Source organism: Maylandia zebra, linkage group LG2 (genome assembly GCF_041146795.1).
Source record: "Maylandia zebra isolate NMK-2024a linkage group LG2, Mzebra_GT3a, whole genome shotgun sequence".
NCBI lineage: Eukaryota > Metazoa > Chordata > Actinopteri > Cichliformes > Cichlidae > Maylandia > Maylandia zebra.
This window is the reverse complement of record NC_135168.1, coordinates 31,212,539-31,237,389: the sequence shown is the minus strand read 5'-3', so window position 1 is coordinate 31,237,389 and position 24,851 is coordinate 31,212,539. Positions and strand designations below refer to the sequence as shown.

General features: G+C 41.6%; 2 protein-coding genes across 2 annotated transcripts; one reads left to right on the top strand and one right to left on the bottom strand.

Moving 5' to 3' along the window:
• Positions 1–98: 98 nt before the first annotated feature.
• Positions 99–3,350, bottom strand: dcps (decapping enzyme, scavenger). The gene is made up of 6 exons (XM_004563149.5): positions 3,107–3,350; positions 2,689–2,839; positions 2,467–2,612; positions 2,268–2,381; positions 951–1,061; positions 99–839 (listed from the first exon to the last, which is right to left on the bottom strand). The coding sequence occupies exons 1-6, from the start codon at positions 3,308–3,310 to the stop codon at positions 573–575; spliced, it is 993 nt and encodes a 330-aa protein (XP_004563206.1). The 5' UTR covers positions 3,311–3,350; the 3' UTR covers positions 99–572.
• A 938-nt stretch (positions 3,351–4,288) lies between these two features.
• ids (iduronate 2-sulfatase) lies at positions 4,289–15,223 on the top strand. Its single transcript, XM_004563148.5, has 13 exons — positions 4,289–4,555; positions 4,951–5,087; positions 5,169–5,346; positions 5,456–5,544; positions 6,172–6,372; positions 8,329–8,499; positions 8,599–8,725; positions 9,292–9,450; positions 9,717–9,823; positions 12,396–12,512; positions 12,946–13,056; positions 13,259–13,384; positions 13,460–15,223. The coding sequence occupies exons 1-13, from the start codon at positions 4,480–4,482 to the stop codon at positions 13,538–13,540; spliced, it is 1,680 nt and encodes a 559-aa protein (XP_004563205.1). The 5' UTR covers positions 4,289–4,479; the 3' UTR covers positions 13,541–15,223.
• The last annotated feature ends 9,628 nt before the right edge of the window (positions 15,224–24,851 follow it).

Below are 24,851 nucleotides of genomic sequence, written 5' to 3'. Positions count from 1 at the left end.
TAACCCCCTCTGTTCATTATGTCAGAAAATAAGGCAAGAATAATAGGCCTGGTTATAATAAACCAATTATGTCTTTGAGGGATTATTGAAACCAACACTGCAAACTTAATACATTTTATTAAAGAGTTAGAAACCAAACGTACTTTAATTTAGTTGACAACATTCAGTCAAAAAGCACATCAAACACACTGATTAAAAAATGCTTCATCTACTGTTGTGTTTTTAATCACAACAAGACTAATAACAATTTCTGACACGACTACAAAAAAAACATCAGAAATATACAAATTACTTTTGAAAAAACAGAAAAGTCATAAAAACAGACTACAAACCGGATCAGAGTGTCAATAACGTTGTTCTACAACATAATGAACAGAGCTGTGAACTGGCATTAAAGGATGATCCAGTTTACAGAGACAATATTTGATATGGATTAAAAGTTATGGGCTGGAGTAGCGTGAACATTAGCATGTCAAGCCAACTGATAGCATTCAAAACAAAAAAACCAGCTGTAAAGCTCACGGTTTGGATGGAGAGAGAGAGGCGGTGGATGGTGCTCTGAGTTTGGTTCATTACAGCCTCCCTGCCTCCTTGAACTTACTGAGCAGTCCATCATCTGCCCTCAGGGGGAAGTAGAGTGTCCGTGTTTTGTAATACTGGGGGTTTGACTGGAGGTTCTGGATGACATCAGCAATGAGATGGGCTCGCTCCACACCGCAGCCCGGCGCGTCATAGCCCAGCTTGGTGAAGTGGACGTGCAGGTGGTAATAGGAGGGCTGGTAGTGCAGGTAGACTCTCAGCTTACTGGCTGGAAGGTTGTAGCGCTGGAGGATGGCTTCCTAATTTACACAGATATCATCGCAGAGAATGAATGAAGCCACATTGAGTAAAGATGATTGATATGCATATAGCTCTCTTTAACTGAGACCTGAGGATCACTTTAATCCCACCTTTCCTTTCTGGAAGATGTTCTGCAGCAGCGGGACATGCTCTGATGTCAGATCTCGAAGGCTCTTGATGTCTCTCTGATGTGCTATTGCAATGAGGTACAAATCATCCACCTGAAAGAAGACAGATGTGCTGAGGCTGTTAAGTGGTCTAAAAATCCAAGAACTCGCCATCCAGTAAGCTTTTGAGTAAAAAGCTCCAGGGGCTGAAAAATGAAGCTTATAGTTCTTTGAATGGCTGCTTGAAGCTGGCTCACTAAAGAGTTAATCCACAGTGACCCCATGTTAGAGAATACAATTTCAGAGCAAGGGAGTGAATTTCTATATAGCTAACCAGTTTAAATTGCATTAAGGATTGTATTAAGTTATGCAGTATTGGTGCTGTGGCAACTTTAATTGACAGGCAGATGCTTTTTCTAGTATATTCGCTGAACTGTAACGTACGAGTACATTCTAGGGAAGTTTTTCACTAGCCAAAACTTGCCTTGCTAACCAAGCTAGCCAGTGCCATTGTTAGCAGAGTCCCATGGTTTAGTTACTATGACCTGAAAAAAGCGACTCCGCCCAAAAATGTCATTAGGAAGGTTTTTCTGACGTCACAGAAGTGGGAACTCAGGGCCATTTTTCCATAGATTTCTATGAAGTTGCCCTCTGCAGGCCAGTATATGTGCAGGTTTAATCACACCTGCACATATACTGTGTAAATTTACACTCTTAACATAAAGCCTTAAGCCAAAAGACTTACTATATCAGTTACACTGTATGTCCTCTTCATGAACCGTAACCAGCGTAGGGCAAGTTCATCATAAAACACAAATAAGTTACTTTCTCCAAAGTTTCATTTTCAAAAGACACATCAGGTTTGAGATATTACCATTTATCACAATCATTAAGGAAAACTGTAGATCGATCAGTCTAATTGTGTTAATCATACAAATAATGGCAGACTGTGATTTATTTACTTATTTTTCAATAAAAGGAATATTGCATGAAGGTGTTCCATAAGCACATTGGTGCACTCCATTTTGGGCTTTTGTGCTCAAGAACATTCTTTCCAATAATACCACTTTGCATCTAAATGTATATTATAATGTTAAAATGCTCCAGCCTGGAGTTGTCATGCAATGCTAAATGAAATATTACAGAGGTACAGAAGAATAGTGTTTGTGCCACTGTAAATGTAAATATATGATTGTCTGCATAGAAATGAGGTCTGCAAAACATGCCAGAGCTTTAGTGTAAAATCATGTTCTAGTTTATTCTGGTTGATCAAGAGGTTTTAAAGTCAGTGAAGCAGTGTCAACATTAGTGGCCTCTGACCTGTTTTTGGTCCCACTTGAAATCCGGAAGGAGGACAAAGCCGACGTCAGGATCTGGATCTTCATAAACGATCCTTTCAGCCTCTGCCTTCTTCTCCAAGATGTTGTAAACCCACTGCAAGGTAAAAATCAGGGAAAAGTGAGCAATGTGCACTCCAAAGAGCAGACTGGAGCAGAAGAGGTACTCCAAAGAGACTGACCTGCACACTAAAACTCTGCTTCACAATGTGGGGTAGAGTAATATTCTTATAGTCTTCCTCCGTTTCCTCGACCAGGAAACTCTCCTTACGCTGGTATTTCTTTATATGCTTCTCAGTGGCTGGACACACCACTGTGGTCTTAATCTCTGTATAACAGAAACACGCAGGTTATCTGACTGACATCACATAACATTCAGACACTTTACTAGTGGGGTAGCATACCATTGAGATGAGGGGGAGCCTGGAGCCGATATGTGCTGTAGATGTCGTTTTTCATCTCCAGTTTGAGTGTGGAACCACTAAAGAGCTCAGCCAGTGAGTCTTCTCTGATCGGGGTCTTTTCAAGGATAACCACAGCATCCTGATCTGCAACCTTAAGATCATAGTAAGATACCATAAGCTCAAAGTTCCTATCAGGCCTGGTTTGCAAAAAACAAAAACAAAACAAATGACTATTATTTTGAAAGGTCAAACCGGAAGCTAGTGTCGTACAGTTCCTTACAAATCATTCAAAAGCCACTTTCAAAAACGGCTTCCTTTAAAACGCCGCTTGCAACTCTGTAACAATAGTTACAAGTAACAAATAGCTGCATATGGTCTGTACACTGAGCAACGGTAGCTAACTTTGCAACAACGCTACCTTTCCGTGGATAAAGATGTTTTTCTCTCGGGCGGAGTCACTCAACACGCTTGAGGTTTTGAACCCAGACAGAACATTTTCCTGGACCGACTCATTTCCATCTTCTCGCCCATTCTCATTGTCAGTTTTCCCCCTCTTGACGTCTGGAGCTGGTTCACCAGTTTTATCGCTGTCGAGTAGACGTTTGGCGCTCGTGTCCGCCATGTTCAGTGTCGCTGCTTCGAAGATTGTGTATTGTACACGATGTTTTCACCCCGACTCAAAAATAAATATTATTAAATAACAATTATGCTATTAAATGCATGTAAGATAACATTAAGAATGTATATTAACATTGTTTTCATTTCATTATCTGTAAAATTTAATAAATTGATATTTGTATTTGTACTTATTGACTTTAGTATTCATTCTCCTGTTTATATAGTTTCCAGTTGGTTTATTTATTTATTTATTTATGTAGTTTTATTATTTTGGATTTATGATTATTATTACTTTATTATTACTTTTTATAGTAACTCTCATGTTTGTTTGTTTTTTGAGTTGTTTATTCAATAATTAAATAACTGTAACGGCAAAACAATGACTTTGGGCGTTTTTTTTCTCTCACACTTAGCAAACAGTAGCTTTCAGGGAATGTTCCCTATAGATTTTGCAAAATAAATAAATCAATATATTTGAAATTATTTTTTCCCGCAACACTCCAAACACTTCAGCTTTCGTTCTGTTTGTAGGCAGATCTTTCTTCTTTGGCTCTGGTACCATCAACAGCAGTTTCTTTCTTATTGTTGGTAATTCGGTTAATTTGCGGAAGTCAACAATGTGCGGAGTGAGACCTCTCACTCGCCTCCTATTCTTCAGTTACGTTAATGTAAATTTAACGGATAGAGATCATCGCCCCTATTTATTCTGTGAAAATGAAAGCTGAGAATTTCTTTTAACTCTTTTAGGGCTACTTACTCCTCAGTTGTTTTCACGGCTCTGTAATTAAACTGCATTTTCTTTATTCTGAGCCTGTTGTACAAATGAAGCTACACGCAGGCTGACTGGCAGATACTCGGGACGTAACTGATTTGTTACAACGCAAAAGTTTCATTAGACTGCGGCTATCATCTCATTTTAATTAGACTGGGTGCTGGTATTCAGCGGGACATTTAATATGACTGACACGTGACTGAACTCGTCAAATGAGCCGCGGGCGCCGAGGCCGTAGCTGAAATAGCCAATGAAGAGTGACAGCTGGTTAATCAGGAAGTAATTAAATCACTCAAACGGGCACGCTGTTTTGTTTTGACGGGAGTGCGCAGGACGGAAGTTTGAACAGCAGGAGGCTAACGTCAGGATATCACGCTATAGCCGTTTTTGGCTCCTCTAAAATGGACATATTTGTCCTGAGGTGTTTTTTCCTGCTGGTCCTTCACACGTCGACGTATCCTGCTGCCGCGGGGAGAGGTAGGTGGGGTTTGGACTTCAGGTGTAATCTGATTGCTGCTAGCAAAACTTCATAGACTTTCTAATGACTGTAACTTGGTTAACTTATATTGGCTGTAATGAGTGCAGAATATTTATTGACTCAGTGGCTGGTGCTACTGTTGGCTGTTAGTTTAATTTAATTTACCAACTGAATGGCGCTTTGTTTGGTATGTTTTACGCGTCCAGCTTATTTTCAGGTTCAATTTTTAAGTTTCTGTTCTTGGATGTTTAAATGCGCTTACTTTAAGTTTACTAGAATAATGGTACACCCTCACATTAGTGTGACTCTTCCTGGAAACTGTGCCATAGCGCTCCGTGGCTGATTTGAGGGCTTGGAGAGAAAGTGAGTAATCTGTGATTGTGTTTGCTTTCAGAGAGGAAAAATGTCCTTTTCATCATGGCAGATGATTTGCGGACATCTCTGGGGTGCTATGGGGATCCGGTGGCTAAATCGCCCAACATTGACCAGCTGGCATCCAGAGGCCAAGTCTTTCTCAATGCCTTTGCGCAGGTCAGTTGCATTGTTCGTGTTAGCTGTGGTGAATTGAACTGCATTGCTTAACCTCAATGGATCTCTCTTTTCCTCTCTCAGCAAGCTGTGTGCGGTCCCAGTCGGGTATCCATGTTAACCAGTCGGAGACCGGACACAACCAGGCTCTATGACTTCAACTCCTACTGGAGAGTCCATTCTGGAAACTACACGACTCTGCCACAGTACTTTAAATCTCAAGGGTACTTAACTATGTCTGTGGGCAAGGTGTTTCACCCAGGTAGGTTTAACCAGGTGCATTTTGAATAGAAATCCACAAAGAACTGCACATGCACCACTTTCCAGTAGAATAGCTGTGAAAATAATGGTTGTTTTTTTTCACTCTGTAGGCATTGCCTCCAACAATACTGACGACTATCCTTACAGCTGGTCCATCCCAGCCTATCACCCACCTTCATTCACATATGAGAAAAAAAAGGTACGACTTTCACCGTGTTGATTATAAAAGGAGCCTTTCAAATGGAGAGCCTGTTTCTCAATGTTAATGATCCTTTAGCACACCGTGATTCATCAGTTTCCGAGAGGTACCCCCTCAGGGAATAATTCACCTGTATCAGAATACACACTACCAACCAGTTACCTCCTGGGCTACACATGCAGTGTCATGTCCCATTGTCCGGGCAGCTGGAGAAGTTTTAGCATTCCCAAGTGTGTTATTTACTTATTTTCAGTTGTCAACTTAAACCTGGAAATATCTAAAGTCTGTGTTGAGCACAGACCTTATTTCATCCATCTAACCAAAATTCCAGGGATCTAAATTGGTTTAGAAAAAAAGGAACTGGGAGTATAAAGTGCTAACTCATTTCCTTGTGACTCTTTTCTGTGGCAGAACTTTGATTCTATTTATGACTGAAAACTGTTTTCAACAAAACCTCTAAACGCATCATCTACACTGGGTATCAAACTGCTTCTAGCAGCTAAAGATGTTACTTAAAGTACAGCAGAGCCCAAAGACATTGGTACATAAGCAAGTCGATTCTGGAGTCTTTGTGGCCACAACACAACTTCAGATGTCACATAATTTTCATACAAACGTTGTTTCCAGATGTGTAAAGGGAAGGATGGGAAACTCCACGTCAACTTGCTCTGTGCTGTGAATGTGAGCGAGCAGCCTGGGGGAACCCTCCCTGACCTGGAGAGCACAGAGGAGGCGGTGAGGTTACTGAAGAGTCGAGTCAACGATGACGATCCTTTCTTCTTGGCTGTGGGTTTTCATAAGCCGCATATACCTTTTAGGATTCCACAGGTTTGTCACTTATTATCCATTCCTACTGTTCCTCTGGACTGCTTGAACTCTACTGTACATGTTGGTTAGCTACAGCAGTACAGTTACAAAGTATTGATATGACTTCCCAGTGACTCTCTTCTTCAGTCCAGTCACTTAATATTTGCAGGTTTCACATAACTCAGTTTCTGACTTGAACTAAGACTTTATAAGTCAGATGAATCCTCTTATATTAAGCACTGAGGAGTAGAGCTGCACCATTATGGCCAACATGATTATCCCCATTACTTTGATCTATATTGAGATCCTGAATATTTATTATGATTATTCTTATTATGATTATTCTGACAAATAGCACTTTTACAATGTTGCTGTGCTGCATTCCTGCTAATGTGCAAATGCTAAATTCAGTCAATCCCTGAAGGAAAATATAAATAAAAAAATTGCACAAAGTGAAATAAACAGGTCACTGCTTTCATTTTTGCACTGTGGTGCCATCCTGGTGTTTAAACATGTTTCTAAATAAAGTTGCAAACGCACTCAGGCCGGGTGAAACAAATCTTTTGTTCTGTGAGTTGACAGCTTCCCTGAAGCCTTCAGATTCACCGTGTTTAGTGGACGTGATTGTGGCGGTGATTTCCGTTGGTCTTTGTGAGGTCGATGGAGTGACGAGCTGTGCGGCTTGTGTTTATGAACACAGCCATAAGCAACCACTGCACTGGTGGCAGTTTGATTGGTGTTTGTTGCTGTGTGTTAGAGACGCAACTCTGCAGCTTTCTTTATGTGTGATTTGTTGTCTGTTAGTAACGCTTGCCCTAAATCTGAAGTATTTCCAAATGGTGGATAATGAGCCGCTGTGTGCAAGAATAGTCCCCGTCAGTGAACTCACTGAATGATGCGGTTTGATTGAAAGGCTCATTGTCCTTATAAAAACATGCACAATCATGTCAACTTTAATGTCAAGGATCAGATTTGAGTCTTTGCCTGCAGTCCACGGGTGAAACTGCAGTTCACTGAGCCTGAAGGAGATGCATCGGCTCAGGAGAAGCATGAAGCATGCCTGGTGTTTTTGACATTCACATGGTTGTGCACCATGAATTCGCCCTCGAGGGTCAGGCAATTCTGATCTAAGCTGTCAAAGGGAAAAGGTTTGTGCAGACGACCTGAACTGTAGCAACCTGCTGTTCAAACAAAGGCTCTCGCTGCTGTCCTTGACACAGTGAAGGAGCACGTCACAAATATGTTAGATATGGTCTGTAGCAGCAGGAGAGCTGGGAGTGCTGTATAGCTTCACGAGACGATAACCCTGAAGAAGATAAAGGGGACATCAGAAGCATTTTGAATAAGTGTGGAGCTTATTGATTGCACTTTATATCACTATTGTAGCTCTAACTTTGAATGAGTTGACAAAGATCAACATGATGTAGTGAACCTCGACTCAGAGCAGTGTTTTTAACAAGATAATACTAATTTTATTTCAGTTGCTTAATATTTTATTACTCTACTAGACTTGCTAAGTCTTGGAGTTTTGTAAGACCTGACTACAGAAAGCATTTAGTTGAATATTTCACTCATACTGACTGATTTATGAGTTTGCACAGTCCTGGAGTGAGCACTCAAAGTCTGATTGGCAGCACTGAAAAGAAACGTAACGACTTCTGATGGAATCTGGGTTATTCACACCACAAACAGTAACTCACTGATGGTATACTCTATGCAATTCAGTTAGTCCTCAGCCCCTCAGGGAACAGCCTGTCCTTAGCACAAAGGTGGCTCAGTGTGTGAAGAGTGGAAGATGTTGTTCTGCTGCTTAACAGTAATGTTCATTTGGACAAAAGAAGCCTATAAGAATATTGAAAACAATAAAGTACAACTGTAACGCAATAAAAACCAATGAGATCGATGTCTTGTGGTGGGTCAAAGGCCAGGGAGTGTCAGAAAACCCGAATCAGAAATAATTCTGAGATTTTTCCACAGGAATACCTGACCCTGTATCCTCTAGACCAAATGACTCTGGCCCCCGACCCAGATGTCCCTGAACGCCTTCCCACTGTGGCCTACAACCCCTGGACGGATATAAGGAAGAGAGAGGATGTGCAAAAACTCAACATTAGCTTCCCCTACGGCTCTATACCAAAAGACTTCCAGGTATGAACCAGCTGCTCTCAGCACCTCCAGTTTGGTTACCGTGGTTGTTCCTCCTGAAGCGAACAGCAACACTGTAGTGTTTTATATCCTGTGTTCCAGCTGCGTATCCGTCAGCACTACTATGCTGCAGTGTCATATATGGATGCTCAAGTTGGTCGGCTGCTCAGTGCACTGGAAGAGCTGGGGCTGGCAGACAACACTATGGTGGTGTTCACCTCTGATCATGGTGAGGAGACGCGTAGCTGGATGAGATGTAGGCAGCTAATGTTAATCAGTTTGGTTTGTTTCTTTCTTTTTAAGCATTTAGAAAAATAAGTTGCTAAAATATCTTATCAGGTGTTCTGTGCAAATTAAACAAATGGTTTATTGAGCTTGTCATGTTTATCTTGCACCACCAGATGGCACTGTTGTAACAGCAAATTGTGCCATGATTTGTTCCCATAGGTTTTTTTTTTTTTTTTTTTCTACTCTCTCTACCCTCAGCTCTTTCTCTGCACCACTTACCTTTTTTGGTTTTTGGTTTTTTTCAGCTTTGTGACTGGAAAACTCTGTTCTCTTTTAATGTCTCATTCAGTTGAGAGCACTAGACTGAATCCTCTGTGTGACTGTTTGATGAATCACTGCGTAAAGCCCAGTCAAATGCCGTCATTTTCATGACTGGGACAAACATCAGTCAAATGTGTTGCCTTAAATGAAAAGTATTATTTGTATGACTGAGACTGATCAATTTCTTTGTCTCTGGTTTGCCCGAGTCTTAATGAACTGTGTGTTCCTGGGTTTCTGTTGCTGCAGGTTGGTCACTGGGTGAGCATGGTGAATGGGCTAAATACTCGAATTTTGATGTCGCAACACGCGTACCTCTGATCTTCTCTGTTCCTGGTGGCAATGAAGCTGGTACATCAACCTTCCCGTTTATAGACGTCTTAAGGGAATCTGTGCACAGCATCAAAAGTAAGACCCCCCCCCCCCCCCAAACAAAAGCATTTAATAATATGCTTGTTTAACATTAATACAGTCTTTGATTTCTATATAGAGCTTAAAAATGATTTACACAGGGATACACTTTGATATTTTGCCTCCAGAGAGCTTTTACTTCAAATGCAAGTGATGCAATAATCATGAAATTTAAGTGGAGGATGTTTAGTAAATGGTAGTGGAGATCTTGACTGGCTTCGTTTTTAAGGCGTCTGTAATTGGGTGACTTTTATCTGTCTTAGGTGGCAAAGTCAGAAGTAGGGTGGTGGAGCTGGTGGATGTCTTTCCTACTGTGTCCTACCTGGCCGGCCTCGAAGTTCCCGTGCAGTGCCCTGACATTTCTTTCCAGGTATCAGGATATGAACCTCCAATCTATGTTTCTAATCACAAGAACAAATTATAATCGGTCTGCAGCTTTGACCTGGTTACCTGCAAAACAGATGATATTCCCATCAGCCTCAAAGACCAGTGTGCTCGGGACAGCACCTTTGTGCTGTCAATGAGACTTTAGTTGGATATGAGCGCCTGAAGTGTTCATGTCGAGCTAGATTTTTCTTCAAAGTGGAGAATACCACAGCTGGTAGAAGTTCCTGATGTCTAGAAGTCTTTAAAAAAAAAAAAAAAAAACCTCTGCGGTTTATTAAAACGGAAAATAAATTGATGCTGTGAATGTCTGCTTAATGCTAATATGTAGAGCAGGGCGATATGGCCAAAAATATTTATCACGATATATATTTGAAAATTTGCGATAACGATATAACCGACGATATAATTGATGCGAGACAAAATACAACTCCACAACATTACTAGCGCAAAAAGACAACCTTCCATTTATATTCACTTAAACAAGAAGCTGGTTTTTATGTACATTAAAGCTTTATAAAAATGTAACAGTACAAATGCAAATTGCGTGCTGAAAGTTTAACCAAAAGGCATTTCCACTAGAAATGGGCTGACATGTCCTGAGCATAACCATGTATAATATCCACTGAAGTTAAAAAGAGGTGCTTTGCAACATTAAACTGCAGTGTGCAGTACGCATTTTTCGGACCATAAGGTGCACGGGATTATAAGGCACATTAAGCGAAACAAAGCAGTCAGATAAATCAAACTTTATTAAACTCATTCTTCTTGCTTCCTCCATTTCTGTACCATTGTTTCATTAATGTTGAATTCTCTGGCAGCTGCTCTATTCCCATGTTGTTGCAGTATATTAATGACTAACCTCGTATTGTGGATGGATTATCTCAGTTGTTCTCCTGACTGAAGTTTGGTCCGTTTACAGCATCCTGCCATGCGATTGCATTTGTCTCTAACCATGAAGAACCTTCACGTTAACTTTTATAAGTGGAAAAGTGTTAGTGTTCCTCCTCCAGCTTCACTGTTTATGTTACGCTAACATAGCTGTGTCGCTAGCGATCACGTAGCACATCATTATATACCAGCTAGCCCAACTTCAGTAACCCTACAAACGTCACTGCTGTTTAGTTTCCTGTCTTCATTTATGTTGCAAGTGATAGCAGAGCTGTACGTTTGATTTTTTTCAGAAATCTCTCAGTCAGAACATGCTATATCATGCTTAGGTAACTAGCGAAACTAGCGAGCTAACTTCCGCTAGCTTCCTGCTAACTTCTAACTCCGTTAAATGTAATAACTTTTGTTTTCATGGATGCCTGGAAGTTAAACTTTATAGTTACACCTCGTAAAGCAGCAATGCTGATCGTTTTATTAAAGATGAAAGAATTTAGACAGTTTTTAACTCTAAGTGATGCTGCAGTGTTGTTTGACCTGAAGCATACGGAGTTTAGGACCCAGATTACTCCCAGATTTAAGGGCATCTTAGTCCGACAAATACGACAATAACAACGGCCGCTTGCATGTTCTGCAAAAAAATGTGCTTTGTTGTGTATCTGACGGACAAACACCAAACCAGTTCCACATCACGGAAATTGCACCATTTTTACAAACCAATTCTGGATCATCTGTTTCACTCAACAATCGGCCATGTGCGCATGCGCGTTTTACTCCCATTCTATCGCGATATTTCATTTTCCTACCGTTGCCTAACATTATACCGGTATTACCGTGAACGGTATAATATGGCCCAGCCCTACTAATATGTTACTATTGTTGGAGTAAGCGTGGCTGTAATCAGACAAACCTCTGCATCACTGCTGCAATAGAAAAACTCTGAACTCTGTTTTCTCCGGGTTGCAGCAGCTCCCTCTGCATAATCTGTAAATCTGTGCTTCTGCATTCATATCACTGAAATGGCCTCAGATTCTTCTCACCATTGTTGTTGCGCACTGCAAAAGTGACGGCGTTCCCACTCCCAGGCTGTACAGTTCGTCGGCACATATGCGAAACAGCTGAAATGGTTCACACGAGTCCATTAGCAGCCTCTCACTACGAACACGCCGGACTACTACAATCGGCTTTCATTGATCTTCAGACTGTGTTCATACTACACTCTGCCTAACGAGACCAGAAGAGAACTCCATCCATCTATCTTCTTAACTGCTTATCCACGCAGGGTTGCAGAAGCCTGGAGGCTTTCGGAGCTGACAGGGTGTGCCCTATCATTCGGATAGGTCGCCGTTCCATCTGGACTCTTAACACAGAGAGACAGATAATCAGGCAGCCAATTAAGAACCATGAGTGGGCCTAACATGCTCGTCTAAAGAGAAAGCACAGCACCTTCTCGGGACCTTCTAGTGGTGAAGCAGCTCTTTGCCTCCCACCGTACCTGAACTAATATCTGCAGCTTAAAGCATCATGTCATTGCGATCGGAGTTCAAATGATGTTGCGTTAATATGAGAAAGTAAACCAAACGAAGCCCAAAGATGGCAGGCATGAATGTGATCCAACTACACCCGATATCTACTCCCTTCACCTGTTTAGCCCGTTTTCTTGCCTTCAGGTGGAGTTGTGTACTGAAGGAGAAAACCGTGCCTACGCTGCGCCACAAGGGCGAAGCGAGAGGACTCCAGAAGATGTAGCTTTCAGCCAATATCCTCGCCCTGCTGATGCACCACAGGTAGGTAGTTTGTTTCAAAAAAGGGGGGGAAAAAGCTCTCATTAGCCGGCTAAGGTTAACTCATTAGTTTTGTATCAGTGTGGAAGTAATTGCAGAGCAGAAGGCAGGCATGTTATTAATACAGACGTGTCTTGATGCTGCTTTAATAAGTTGATTATGAATTTGTAGTTAAATGTCTGAATTTGCAGAGGTCAGCCACTGACGTGTGTGTGTGTGTGTGTGTGTGTGTGTGTGTGTGCCGCCATCAAGCACAGTCGTTGTATTAAAGTATCCAGGCCAGTGCTGCTCCTGCTGTAGGTTAATCTCTGTATGCAGGAGTTTGGCAGTCTGTCTGCAGCTGGCTCGCAGTTTGAGCTGGCAGCTGCAGATCTGACAGCGCTGCATGAGATTTCTCCAGCTCAAAGATGCTTTAAACTCCAAATTCTTCCCTTAGGAGAACTCTGACCTCCCTGACCTCAAAGACATAAAGATCATGGGTTACTCTCTGCGCACCTGGGACTACAGGTACACTCTGTGGCTGGGCTTCAATCCCAAAACATTTCAGGTAGGTAACCACAAACTCATCCCGCATAACGGTCGTCTTCCTTTCATCAGCATCGGTCTCTGTATTCTCCCCCGAGTGAGCGCGTTAGGCTCAGCCTGGGGAGTTGAACGTGATGGATCCATCCATCTTGTCTCACAATATGTTGGAGACGGAGAGAAGCAGATTAAATTTGTCTGTATCATCCATCCCGCTCTCCATCCAGGTGAATGTGTCTGACGTCCATGCTGGGGAGTTGTACATGTCAGCAGATGACCCCGGTCAGGACAAGAACATCTTCAATAACTCTGATTACAGTGAGATAATGAGGAAGACTGCCAGCCTTCCTCAGGTAAGTTGGGTTTTATAGACGTTTCTCCTCTTAGACATTCATTTACTCACTTCCTGACCCGTGGTTGTCGTCCAGACTGTCGGTTTGCAGATGAGAATGAAGCTGGAGTTCCACTACCTCACAGCGGGGATGAAAACGAGCAGAGGGAAGCCATGAGGACAGGAACTAAGCACAACAGATGGGGACGAGTAAAAAGGGACGATGGAGTGAAAGGGGAAAAAGGCTTGAACATGTAATTTGTGTGCACTTGGTTCTTCAGACTGATGTTTGTGCTTGAGAAATCATTGGTAGGCAGGTCTCATGCTTTGACTTGGAAAACATTTCAGAGCAGAATAGTTTGACGCTAACAAAAAGAAACGCGCCTGTTTGCAGAAACTTGTAATTCATACATGATATGAATGCAGATACTTTATTTTAACCAAGCGCACCATATTTGTGTTACCAGTTAACGCCAGAGCTGGCTTGGTTAGTAAGGCACATCCTTACATGATTCACTGATACGTGTGGTTGGAGGAAAACTGGGCTTAGAACAAAATGTACTCTGTGGAGAAATGAACATTTGACTCAAAGCTGCAGTTTGAAGCCTTAATGAAATGTCACCGTGTGAGTCACGTTAGGATTGAACCACCATACTGTGGGCAGAAGCAGGGACACCGGTTACCAAACCTTTTTTTTTTTCTTTTTTTTTTTTTCTCTTTTCTGGTATCAGCGTGTGAACATGTTTTGTTTTGTTTTATTTTTATTTAAAGTTGGGCATTTTAACACGAGAATCTGTGGCAACAGACACAACCTTTGGAGCCGGCCACAAGTGCATTTTTGGTATTTGCTTGTTTGCTTCATTTCCCCCCCATACAGTTGTGTAGAGGAATTGTAACCTTTGGAGCTCGAGCTGACTTATAGTCGCCATACTAAGAGTGTCCCGGTTATTCAATCCAACTCTATTTTCCCTGAAAAAACTAAAGCAAACCATCATTCCTTGAACACGTCCCATTAAACCCACAGGTGTCTGTGCAGGTGGACCACTGACGGGTTTCTGTGGAAATCTCCACCTCAGACTAGATAAACGTGGCATCTGGAAGTCTTTTCATTTAAAGGAATATTGAGGAAACTTGCAGAACTCCTTTTAATCAATGTTGACACCCATGTTTGACTTCAGTGTACTGGTAAACTGCTTTAAGGAGAAGTCTCTCAGAATAGCAGCCGATAGGGACTTTTGTACTGTAGTGTTAAACAATATGACATTTCTATTTGCACTTGATGTTACTTGCAGCTATTTGCCCCCCCCCCCCTCGTAAACAGTCAGTTCAGATCAATTCAGAGACCTGGAATGAAGGGAGTAAAAGCCACCCATAATTAAATGCAAATGAAACAGACTGTAGCTACATTTACTGTGGTTCCAGTGCGTGAACACTCGGTGCCGTGATAATTTAGAAGAAAGCAATTTCAGCTTGAACTTCAGGTCCAACAATGAATGGAAGGGATTTGCTCTGTCGACTTGTATTGTTGGCTGCACCGGCGTCATGTTAATGAGATCTAAATGAATCTTTTATCATCAGCTGGCTTCTGACAGGAGTGAGGATGTGGAAGAAATCTTAAGGTGGTTGCAGTGATTCGTCTGTCCTGGTTTCCTGTGTGCAGTAACGCGCCAAATCTCAGGAACCGTAATAATCTGTCAGTCCAGACTCTCATTAGCATTAGAGCATCCTGAACAGTTCTTTCTGACGGGGGGGGGGGCACAGGATTAACCAGATTTCAGGTTTTGCAAGAACACACTGTGTGTATATTTGTCTGTTTTGATTATTAAAAATAAGAATAAAAAAAATTTGTTTTGCATGAGAATTAAGTTTGTGATCACAGCTCCTGTGTGCATTTGTCCTGCAGAAACACTTTGCTGCCTGTCCACGCGGCCCGCTGCTCTGTAATGCGTTTTGTGTTCACTCACAGCTGAAGTGTAAAGCTGCAGGGTAGTGAAGCAGCTCCTCGGGGACCTCGCCAGTCTATTCTGTGTGCTCGCTTTCTTTACAGAATGAACGCTGCTCTCTGGCACTGGGGTTTTGTTGTGGCTTTTTTTTTTTTTTTTTTTTTTTTTTTTTTGCTTGAGCCAAACATCTAACTTGTGTGTGATGCCACCGAGTCGATCTGTCTGCGTGACACAAACTGTTAAAAGCCTTGTAATTGTGTTTTGAGATATCGTGTGAATTCAGTCCCAGACTCTTTTCTTTTTTTTTTTTCCTTTTTTTTTCCCTGCAGTTTTCAATTTTCAAGCAATCATGCAGAACAATTTGTGGAACTCGATTTGAAGTGAAGTCTGTACGCCACACATGAAAATCAAAAAACTCTGCAAAGAAGGCCACGAAGGCACTTCACATGTATCCCCTGCCAATTTCACACATGCTCTGATCATTTCCAGTCCTTTTCATTTCATTTACTTCTCTTCATACCTGGTGAGTGTATTATTATTTTTTTTTTTTTTTTTTTTTTTTTTTTTTTCCCCCATTATATGCGCCTCCATCTGATCACCTGTTGAATGATAGTTAATTGTTGCACTCTGAGCACTTTTGTTTCCCATATCAATGAGTCTGATTTTTGGTGCCTCGCTCAGCAGCAGCTCACTATCCACTCTCCACTATGACGAGGTTCACGCTCATACTCGTAAGAATTAGGTGTGAGTGAGTGAGAGCAGCTGCAACTGCTCTCCTCCACTCTTTGTATTCATCACAGCTCATATTTCTGCCTCAGCGGTTTTATCAGATCAATATTTATCATCACAAGCGGTGATCTCTGACCACCATCAAATTGATCTAATGGCAGTTACACTGTTTACCTGGTGCTTTGTTTTGGTATTTTTCCTCTACCTCTCCTGCTGCCCTCATTCCCTCTCACTCCATCTTACCTGCTCCTTCTCTCCAATCCACTCAGTCTTTGTCTCGCTCTCATCGTCTATCATTATGTTTCATACGCTGGTAATCGCATCACCGCTACGGGCTCGTATTTTGGCAGGTCACACTGCCTTTCTGTTAACTGTGGCGACATGCACAATTACATTAGCGAGAGGGAGAGGTGTGCACGCGTGCAGAAAGCGCTTAGCTCAGCTGCATTAAGACAAGAGTTCGTCTCAAGGGTGTGTGAATGAATCCAGGAACGGTAAACAAACTGTACTGTACTCAATCTCCCAATTACATGATGAAGTGGGCCTGAAGAGTACTTTGTCAGAGGAGCTGTTTTTCAGAACTGCCTGCTAATTAGCTGCTCTGCTGCTGCATGCAATACTGCAATTAAAACTAACTGCAGAGTCACTTACATGTTGGTCCTTTAGTGGTCAGTACCACTGCTAATGACACTGTTCACCCGTCACCTGTACAGTAATGTGAAGCCATTAAATATGTGGAAAAGAAACAGGAGCAAAATGTTTTGCCTCTGTTCATATCGAAGATTAATTTTAAATAAATCACAACACCCTTTGTGGCACTTTAATATTTTTGATGTTGGATTGTTTGGTGTTTTAACACGTATAAGGTGCTGTATGTGTTAGTGTGTATATCTTCAACAAATTTATGCATTCTCTTGTGCTTAATTTGTCCATTTTAAAAACACACAGGAGCAGGTTTCCGATAGCTGCCACGCTGCGCCGCCATCTTGAATACAATGGCTGAGAAAGACGTCGCCTAATTGCATTTTATGTAATCTAGAGAACGACCACATCTGTAGCGTGGCTCATAAGTTACTTTTACATCAAAGATCACAAATAGATGAATACTCTGCTATAACCAGAGATGGGCAGTAACGGGCTACTGTAATCGGATTGCTTTTTTTCAAGTAATGAGTAATGTAAGGGATTACTATTGTAAAAGAAGTAATTGGATTACTGTTACGCTGCGTACTTAAAGTGTGGACGTAATCACATTACTTTGAGTTTGAATCTGTAAAAAGTGACAAAAACATTAGCGTCAGCTGTTCACTCTGCGTGGGAAGAAAACTTCTTTCTACAGCGAAAAGTTAAACTTCTAATCTGAGCGAGCACGCTGCCACGGGAACGTGACATTCACAGAGAAACCCCCGGATCTCTCTCTCCCCCCCCCCCGACATGACCGGTGTGGGCAAACCTCCACCCGTCCCACTCCTGCTAAACAGGTGACAATAGATTTAAGAGCTGCTGAGTCTTTGATTTTATTTATTTCTGCTGTTTTTTACTTTCATCTATTTGAAAGAGTTTAAACACAAAACATTATTTTATTTTATATGCTGGAATATGCAGAAAGTAGATTTAAGTGTTAAACAATTTCATCAAGTCAAAGACTTGCATATTATTTAATTTTTGCTTGATACAATGTGCATAAAGTTAAAAGATTAAAACTAAAAACTGTTTTAAAAGATACTTTTCCATTTGTTTCAATTTTATATGATGGGTTATGCATAAAAATTAGAATTGGGCTGAAAGGTGTTGCTTTATTATGTATTCAGGTTGTGCATCATGTTTTTGAAAATTAACTCCTTAATTTTGAAAATAAGTTATCAGTAAAGTAATGGGATTACTTTTTGGAGAAGTAATTAGTTACTAATTACTTTTTTCAAATAACTTGACTAACACTGGCTATAATTTTATCATAATTATTATGTCTAATTATAATTTATTATACTCATATTGTATATAGCATTTGTATTCTATTTTATTCAATTGTGTATATAGTATTTTATTTTTATTTTATTCTATTCTGTTGTGTACAGTATCTTATGGATATATTATTCCAGTGTTTTGTTTTGTTTTTTCTCCTAATTTTTCTATGCAACTTTGCACTGTCCACTGTTGTAACAAAACAAATTTCCCACGTGTGGGACTAATAAAGGTTATCTTGTCTTATAACACACAAAAGTGTGTGCAAATAGCAGCTAGCTATATGCTAATGTTATGCTAGGCTAAAGTGTCCTAAAACCTTTCACGTCCCGCCTGATAAACGGCTTCATTACATATTCACTTTGTATGAGAGTTTGTTCACTAAGTGTAAAACAGTGTTAGATGCACTTCAAAGACTAATGTTGGCTTAGAGAAGCTAATAAAAACTAACAGAGACAGAAACGGCAGCGCCTACTGACAAGATATCTGCGACAACTCACCTCAGTATCACAAGTTTTACAGCCTGGTCCAGAGTAAGAGAGGCAGACACACAGTATATTGATAACTGAGGTAAATAGCAGACTGACGGCCTGCACTCACTACAGGTGAATGGTGGCCGGAGTTTTGTCCCACAGCGGCCACTGTAGCTGGGATTATACACTTGAATTGGGAGCGGTAAGAAAACAGAATGCAGGTAACAGCAAAAAAAACTGCAGTTTTTGGGCATCTACCATTAGGCAAACTTTTCAGCCCTGTTGAGCAAGCTAAAATTTGCATCAGGATAACTAAACAGAGCTGCACTACCTTTTAAATATGGCAGGGTTTATATAGACCAGCGGTCCCCAATCGCGGACCAGTACCGGGCCGCAAGATTTGAGGATTTGGTGTGAAATTTATGGTTTACAGGGTTTTGTTGTTTGTTTGTTTTTTTGTCGGGTTTTTATAGTTAGTTTTTATCATTTTTATCGTTAACTCTGTTTCCCTGGGTATTTTCCCTGTGTGTTTTTTTTTTTTTTTTTTTTTTTTTTTTTTTTTGGTATCGGTACTTGTTTTATTTTGTTGTATTTATCCGCAACACCTTAAAGGCTACTACTTCTCTGTTTGTATTTCAGGGTTTAAAACATTTCTAACATGCAATGTGAGACTTTAACCGGTTTTCCGAAGATCTCTTCAGACCAGAGTAAGTAAACAGTTGCAATGTAACGAACACTTTCACCAAGGAAACTGGGGTCTGCAGGACAAGCACTTTAAATGTGGTTTCTTGTTCAGTTGTTCTTGAGATAAGTAACCTGAATGAATATTGCCTGAAATCTTATATTGTTGATTTTAGACTCACAAAATATTATAGCTGTGTAAAGTAATAAAGCGAAATTCTTTCTTGACATTCCACTTATTTGGGGCTTTTGGTCAATTAAAATGCACACTGTCGTCATTAAAATAAACAAAGCATTATCCTGGACCACAGCCTTTCCTGACCCTGAACGCAGACATCTGCATGGAGCATTGCGGAAGCAGCTGATTAGAAGTTGGACAAGATGCAATATGTTGCCTGTCAGTGTGAAACTAGTTTAATCAGGAGTCATTCAATTACAGCTGACGAGCTCTTACCTCGTTAGCGCCTCTGGAGCTGCGAACCACAGAGCTAAATAGAAAAACTCTCAGTTTTAACAAAATCACTTGGCAAAGAATGAGGGGGAGGGGCGGCCTATTAAAACTGCCACTCTGCAGATTGAGACGGAGGGAATGGATTAGTGAGTGGGTTTCTGTAATGAAACTGAATGGCTGTAATCAGCTCTTTGGTGGTGACTGGTTGGTGGCTTTAACAAAAAGGGAAAAATATATTTTGAGTAAGATGTTAGAGCAATGTCAGACTGTTGTTTGGAACATGAAATCAATAAATATGAGAGAACAAAAGAATTCAAGATGTTATATCAGTGATTCAGGAATGCAGCAGGAGTTTGTTCATTTATGGTATTGAAAAAGGTGAAACTTATGTTTTGATAGCACAAAAGCTACTTTCTTCTCTCTTGATTGGGGTTAGGGTGGGTGGGTAGGGCTGCCTTTTGTCACCGATTCTGTTCATAATTTTTATGAACAGCATTTCTAGGCATAGCCAAGTGGCGGAAGGCTTTCACTTGTTTGGTCTCAGAATCTCATCTCTGCTTTTCGCGGATGATGTGGCTCTGTTGGCTTCTTTGGGTGATGGCCTCCAGCTCACACTGGAACGGTTTGCAGCTGAGTGTGAAGTGGTGGGAGAATCAGCATCTTCAAATCGGAGGTCATGGTCCTCAGCGGGAAAAGGGTGGAGTGCCCACTCTGGTTCAGGGACCAGTTCATGCCCCAAGTGGAAGAGTTTAAGTATCTCGGAGTCTTGTTCTCCAGTGACGGGAGAAGGTCTGTTGTGGTGAAGAGAAAACTGAGTGTAAAAGCAAAGCTCTCAATTTAACGGTCTATCTACGTCCCTACCCTCACCTATGGTCACAAGTGATTGCGGATACAAGCGCCGGAAATAGGCTTCCTCCGAAGGGTGGCTGGTCTCTCCCTTAGAGTTAGGGTGAGAAGTTCAACCATCCGGAAGGGGCTCGGATTACTGTGGAGAGTCCTCCACATCGAAAGGAGCCAGTTGAGGTGGTTCGGGCATCTGACATGGATGCCTCCTGGGTGAGGTGTCCGACCGGGAGGAGGCCCCAGGGCAGACCCAGGACACGCTGGAGAGGTTATATCTCTCAGCTGGCCTGCGAACGCCTTGGTGTTTCCCCGGATATGCTGGAGGAGGTAGCTGGGGAGAGGGAGGGCTGGGCTTCTCTGCTTAGGCTGCTGCCCCTGCGACCCGGCCCCGGATAAGCGGAAGAAGATGGATATTAGGAAGACTAATCAGAATCAGAATACTTTATTGATCCCTGGGGGAAATTATTTAATGACGCAAACGTAAGACTCCGACCTTTTCTACATATAAAGTTGGTCACTAGTAGATGTTCTAGGCTCCAGTTGCATAGGTACCTGTTTGTATGTATGTCTTACCACCCTGCTATTTGCACAGTAATGTGAAGTTTCATCTGGACTCTGCAGTCCTGTGGAAAAGCCTTCCACATCATTTTGGAGGACTTTTTCATTTTATTGATTTATGTTGTTTTACAACGTTGTTTGAGGTTTCCAGGCGTTTGATTATGCACAGCTCCCTCACTGGTCCCACTGCAGCATTTTAATTGGTTGAAGTCTGGACTTTGGGCCATTTCAACGTGCTGCTGCTGTCCTTCGGATCAATGTTGGCCTCACATTTGAATCTAGAATCCAGTTTGTAGTCAATTCAATAACTGCAAGGTGCCCAAGTCCTGTTGCTTCAAACCAAACCATCACCCCTGCACCAGTGGGCTTGTGAGCTGATATGCTGTGTTTGTTTTTCTCTACTTATGTAATCGTCTGTCCAAAGGACATTGTTTCAGGAGTCCTTCAGTCTGTTAGCCCTTTGAAACCTCAGCTGTGCTGCCAGGTTCTGTTTAGAGAGAGAAGAGGCTTTCTCCTGGTGACCCTTCCAAACAAGCTTGTTCAGTGTTTTTATAATTATGCATGAACTTTAGTATTTAACATGCTGAGGCTGACTGTCTGACCTTGGGGTGAATGTGCTCAGACAGAAGATTGTGGTATTGTGTTAACACACACCTGAACTGGCGCTAACACTTATTGATGATCAGTTAGTCAAGTGCATGTCATCAGCAGCACCTGGCTGCTACCTAGCTCCTTAATCCCTATGGAAGTAGAAAGAAAGTGCTCAGTTTTTCAGAGTGCTGCAGAGTCCTGTGAAACATTTCCAGAAAATTTTCACTATAAATATCTGTATGTATGTCTTTACTATCCTGCCATCTCTCTATCAGGGGTATGCTTCACTGCCATTGGTACTTCATGGTTATTTCATGTGGGACATGCCCACATGAAATAACCATTAGTGACCTTGCTGTCACAGCAGGTCACTGACTTTCACTTTTTCTGGTGTCTGGTTGCTCAATTGTTGCTAGACTCTTCCTTGACTTGTTTAGCTGAAAGTTTCCTGTAAACACCAGTGTTGGGTAAGTTACTTTAAATTAGTAACTTAGTTACATTACTAGTTACTTATATCAAAAGTAACTCAGTTACTTCAAGTTACTCGTTACTTTCAGAGTAACTAGTTACTAGGGAAAGTAACTTTGATTTAACTCAGAATTCTCTTGTTAATGTGTTGCTTCCGTAACTGGACACCCAGCCAGACTGCCAGTCTTCTAGCTTGCTTACTTGCCACAAGTGCACTGTGCCACCTACCAATAGAAAGGAAAAAATAATGTGCACATTTCCACGAGAGAAATCCCACGCCTGATTCTATCCTAGCCATTCTATCCTCGCTTTTTACATCCAACACAAAAACTGCAGTCGTGGTGCTTTCGATTGTACTCAGAACTCGGAAATTCTGCCTTCTGAATAGGAAGATGTAGGTAACACCAGACTGCAGATGAGCTGCACACAGGGCTGGACTGGGACAAAAAAATCGTCCCGGGCATTTTGACTAGAGACCGGCCCACCATTATAGGAAAAACCATAAAGCCTTTGAATGAAAATAAACACTGTTGTGACAGTGATGTACACAGTTCTGATGGTATATATGTATCAATCTATCAATTCTTTGTTGTAAGACTCAGATAATTATTTTTTTAAAAGCTAGACATTTTAAATGAGAATAAGAAAGAAAAGTATTTCCTTGTGCCCCCCTCTCCCTGTTAATGCCCTACCTACGCCTTGGCAAAACTTTGCTAGACCCGCCCCTGCACAGTTACCAGCTGTCAGCTACTTAGAAAAGGATCCTGGTGTTATTTGTCTCTCAGAAACAGTTCATAACTTCCCTTCAACTCATTCATGTTAAATGGTAAATGGCCTGCATTTGTATAGCGCTTTTCTAGTCCCTAAGGACCCCAAAGCGCTTCACACTACATTCAGTCATTCACACATTCACACACAGGCGATGGCAAGCTACATTGTAGCCACAGCTGCCCTGGGGCGCACTGACAGAGGCGAGGCTGCCGGACACTGGCGCCACCGGGCCCTCTGGCCGCCACCAACTTAAAGGTAAACCTGTTTCTCCATCACAGCTCTGGTGATTCAGTAAGGACATCTCCTGGTTTCATCTTCATGTTTCCCTCTCACCACATAACCAAACCATATCATGACCAGCAGCTTTACAGCTGTGGCTCCAGCAAACATCAGCTGATACTAGAAATTAATATTAAATAAATTCTAACAACAGCTGATCAAGCTTAAACGTGCTGCTGTTGTTTACCGCGACATCCGCTGGTTTCCTCTTTCTGGCGCAAAGTGGGCGATAAACAAACAAGAGAGAAAAGCCGATCAGCTGATCATTGATCAGTTTTACGATTGAAGCAGAAACAGGAGAGAAGAAGAGGCAGCTGTGCAGCAAACACACAGTAACTCCAGCTTTGTGTCTTTTTCATTGTAGCTGAAGTCCGGGACAAACTGTTCCTTTTCACCTCAATATGAAACGCGTAATATTTTCTCTGAATACGAGACGATTCTGTTTTTTACGGGACGGTTGGCAACTCTAATAATTAACCTTATGAACAAAATAAAGTTCAACATCAGTAACATAGCACCACCCATGACGGAGCTGTATAGAAACTCCGTCATGCTAGCTAGCACGCAGTACGAAAAAGTCAGCATAACAAAAATAAACTCAACCTAAACTTGGTTCATATCTGACCCAGATGGACTGCAGGTTATAACTTCTTACCTGCAGTTCAGTTCACCTGACACCCTCGGACCAGCGGCCGCTTCGGGTCTCTCCTCTTGCCTCCCTTTTCCTTCATCCACCTGCTGGCTTCCACCACTTGCTAATGTTATTGAATCTGTGGAAGCTCCGCGATAGCCACCACACGAAGTAACGAATAACGAGCCTATCTAAATCCCAGTAACGAGTAACGCGTTCCTGGTTTTGGCATAATAACTAGTTACCGTGCTCGTTACCACAATAATAACGTAGTTACTGTAACGCGTTACTTAATAACGCGTCAGTCCCAACACTGGTAAACACACAGAGCTGGCCTATTACTGCTGTTAGAAACAGGAAAAAAAAATATTTCAGAAACGTACAGATCTAATATTTATTCTTCTCTCCACTTAAAATCTAGGCATTGTTTTTCAAAAAGCCTGCATTTGAATATACATTTAAAATGGGCCGTCTGCTTCTCAAAGTCAAGTCTAGCATTCTTTGATGCCAGGCTTTTATTCAGTCTGTAAGAATATAACATAAGAATGGATAATGAGCTTTCCCAACTCGTCTGTGCTTTGGGACCGCTCACAAAGGGGGTGGAGGCGGGTGGGTTTGCACATCGGCTATCTTGATCACAGCGCCAGTCCACATGTAAAAGTCCATAGCAGCAGCGCGCATCAAGGTTCCAGTGCTCATGCCCCATTAGCTGTGTTTCTAACAAACTGTCTCAACACCCTACGGAAACATCATAGAGAATAAATCCAAGGAGTTTTTGGTAAACACAGAGGTGGACTTGTGCTGCCTTCCATTACTTAAACTAATTAATAAATGATGTGTTAAAGATATCGTGATCCTTGGTGGTGCTCGTTCGATCGTGCATTTTTGTCTTCTATTCAAATCATGGATACTTCTTAAATGTAAGTCTGTTTCTAAGCCGTATCTGAGAGCCTATTTGACTGCATGGTTACCTGTGGCAATTAAAGCTATAAATCTAAGCTGTCAGTGTTTTGCCTCTGCACCAAGGACATGCACATGCACTGAGAGCAGGATATCTGAAGGCCTGAAAATAGTTTCCACCTCCTTATTCATTTATGGAAACACAGAAT

What these genes read in the sequence shown, in the direction of transcription:
- dcps (XM_004563149.5), bottom strand. Translation starts at nt 3,310, where the DNA reads ATGGCGGACACGAGCGCCAAACGTCTACTCGACAGCGATAAAACTGGT. An exon ending in ACATCTTTATCCACGGAAAG is followed by an intron (nt 2,840 to 3,106) that starts GTAGCGTTGTTG and finishes TATGATCTTAAG; the next exon opens with GTTGCAGATCAGGATGCTGT. An exon ending in GGCTCCCCCTCATCTCAATG is followed by an intron (nt 2,613 to 2,688) that starts GTATGCTACCCC and finishes TCTGTTATACAG; the next exon opens with AGATTAAGACCACAGTGGTG.
- ids (XM_004563148.5), top strand. Translation starts at nt 4,480, where the DNA reads ATGGACATATTTGTCCTGAGGTGTTTTTTCCTGCTGGTCCTTCACACG. An exon ending in TTCTCAATGCCTTTGCGCAG is followed by an intron (nt 5,088 to 5,168) that starts GTCAGTTGCATT and finishes TTCCTCTCTCAG; the next exon opens with CAAGCTGTGTGCGGTCCCAG. An exon ending in TCAATCCCAAAACATTTCAG is followed by an intron (nt 13,057 to 13,258) that starts GTAGGTAACCAC and finishes CTCTCCATCCAG; the next exon opens with GTGAATGTGTCTGACGTCCA.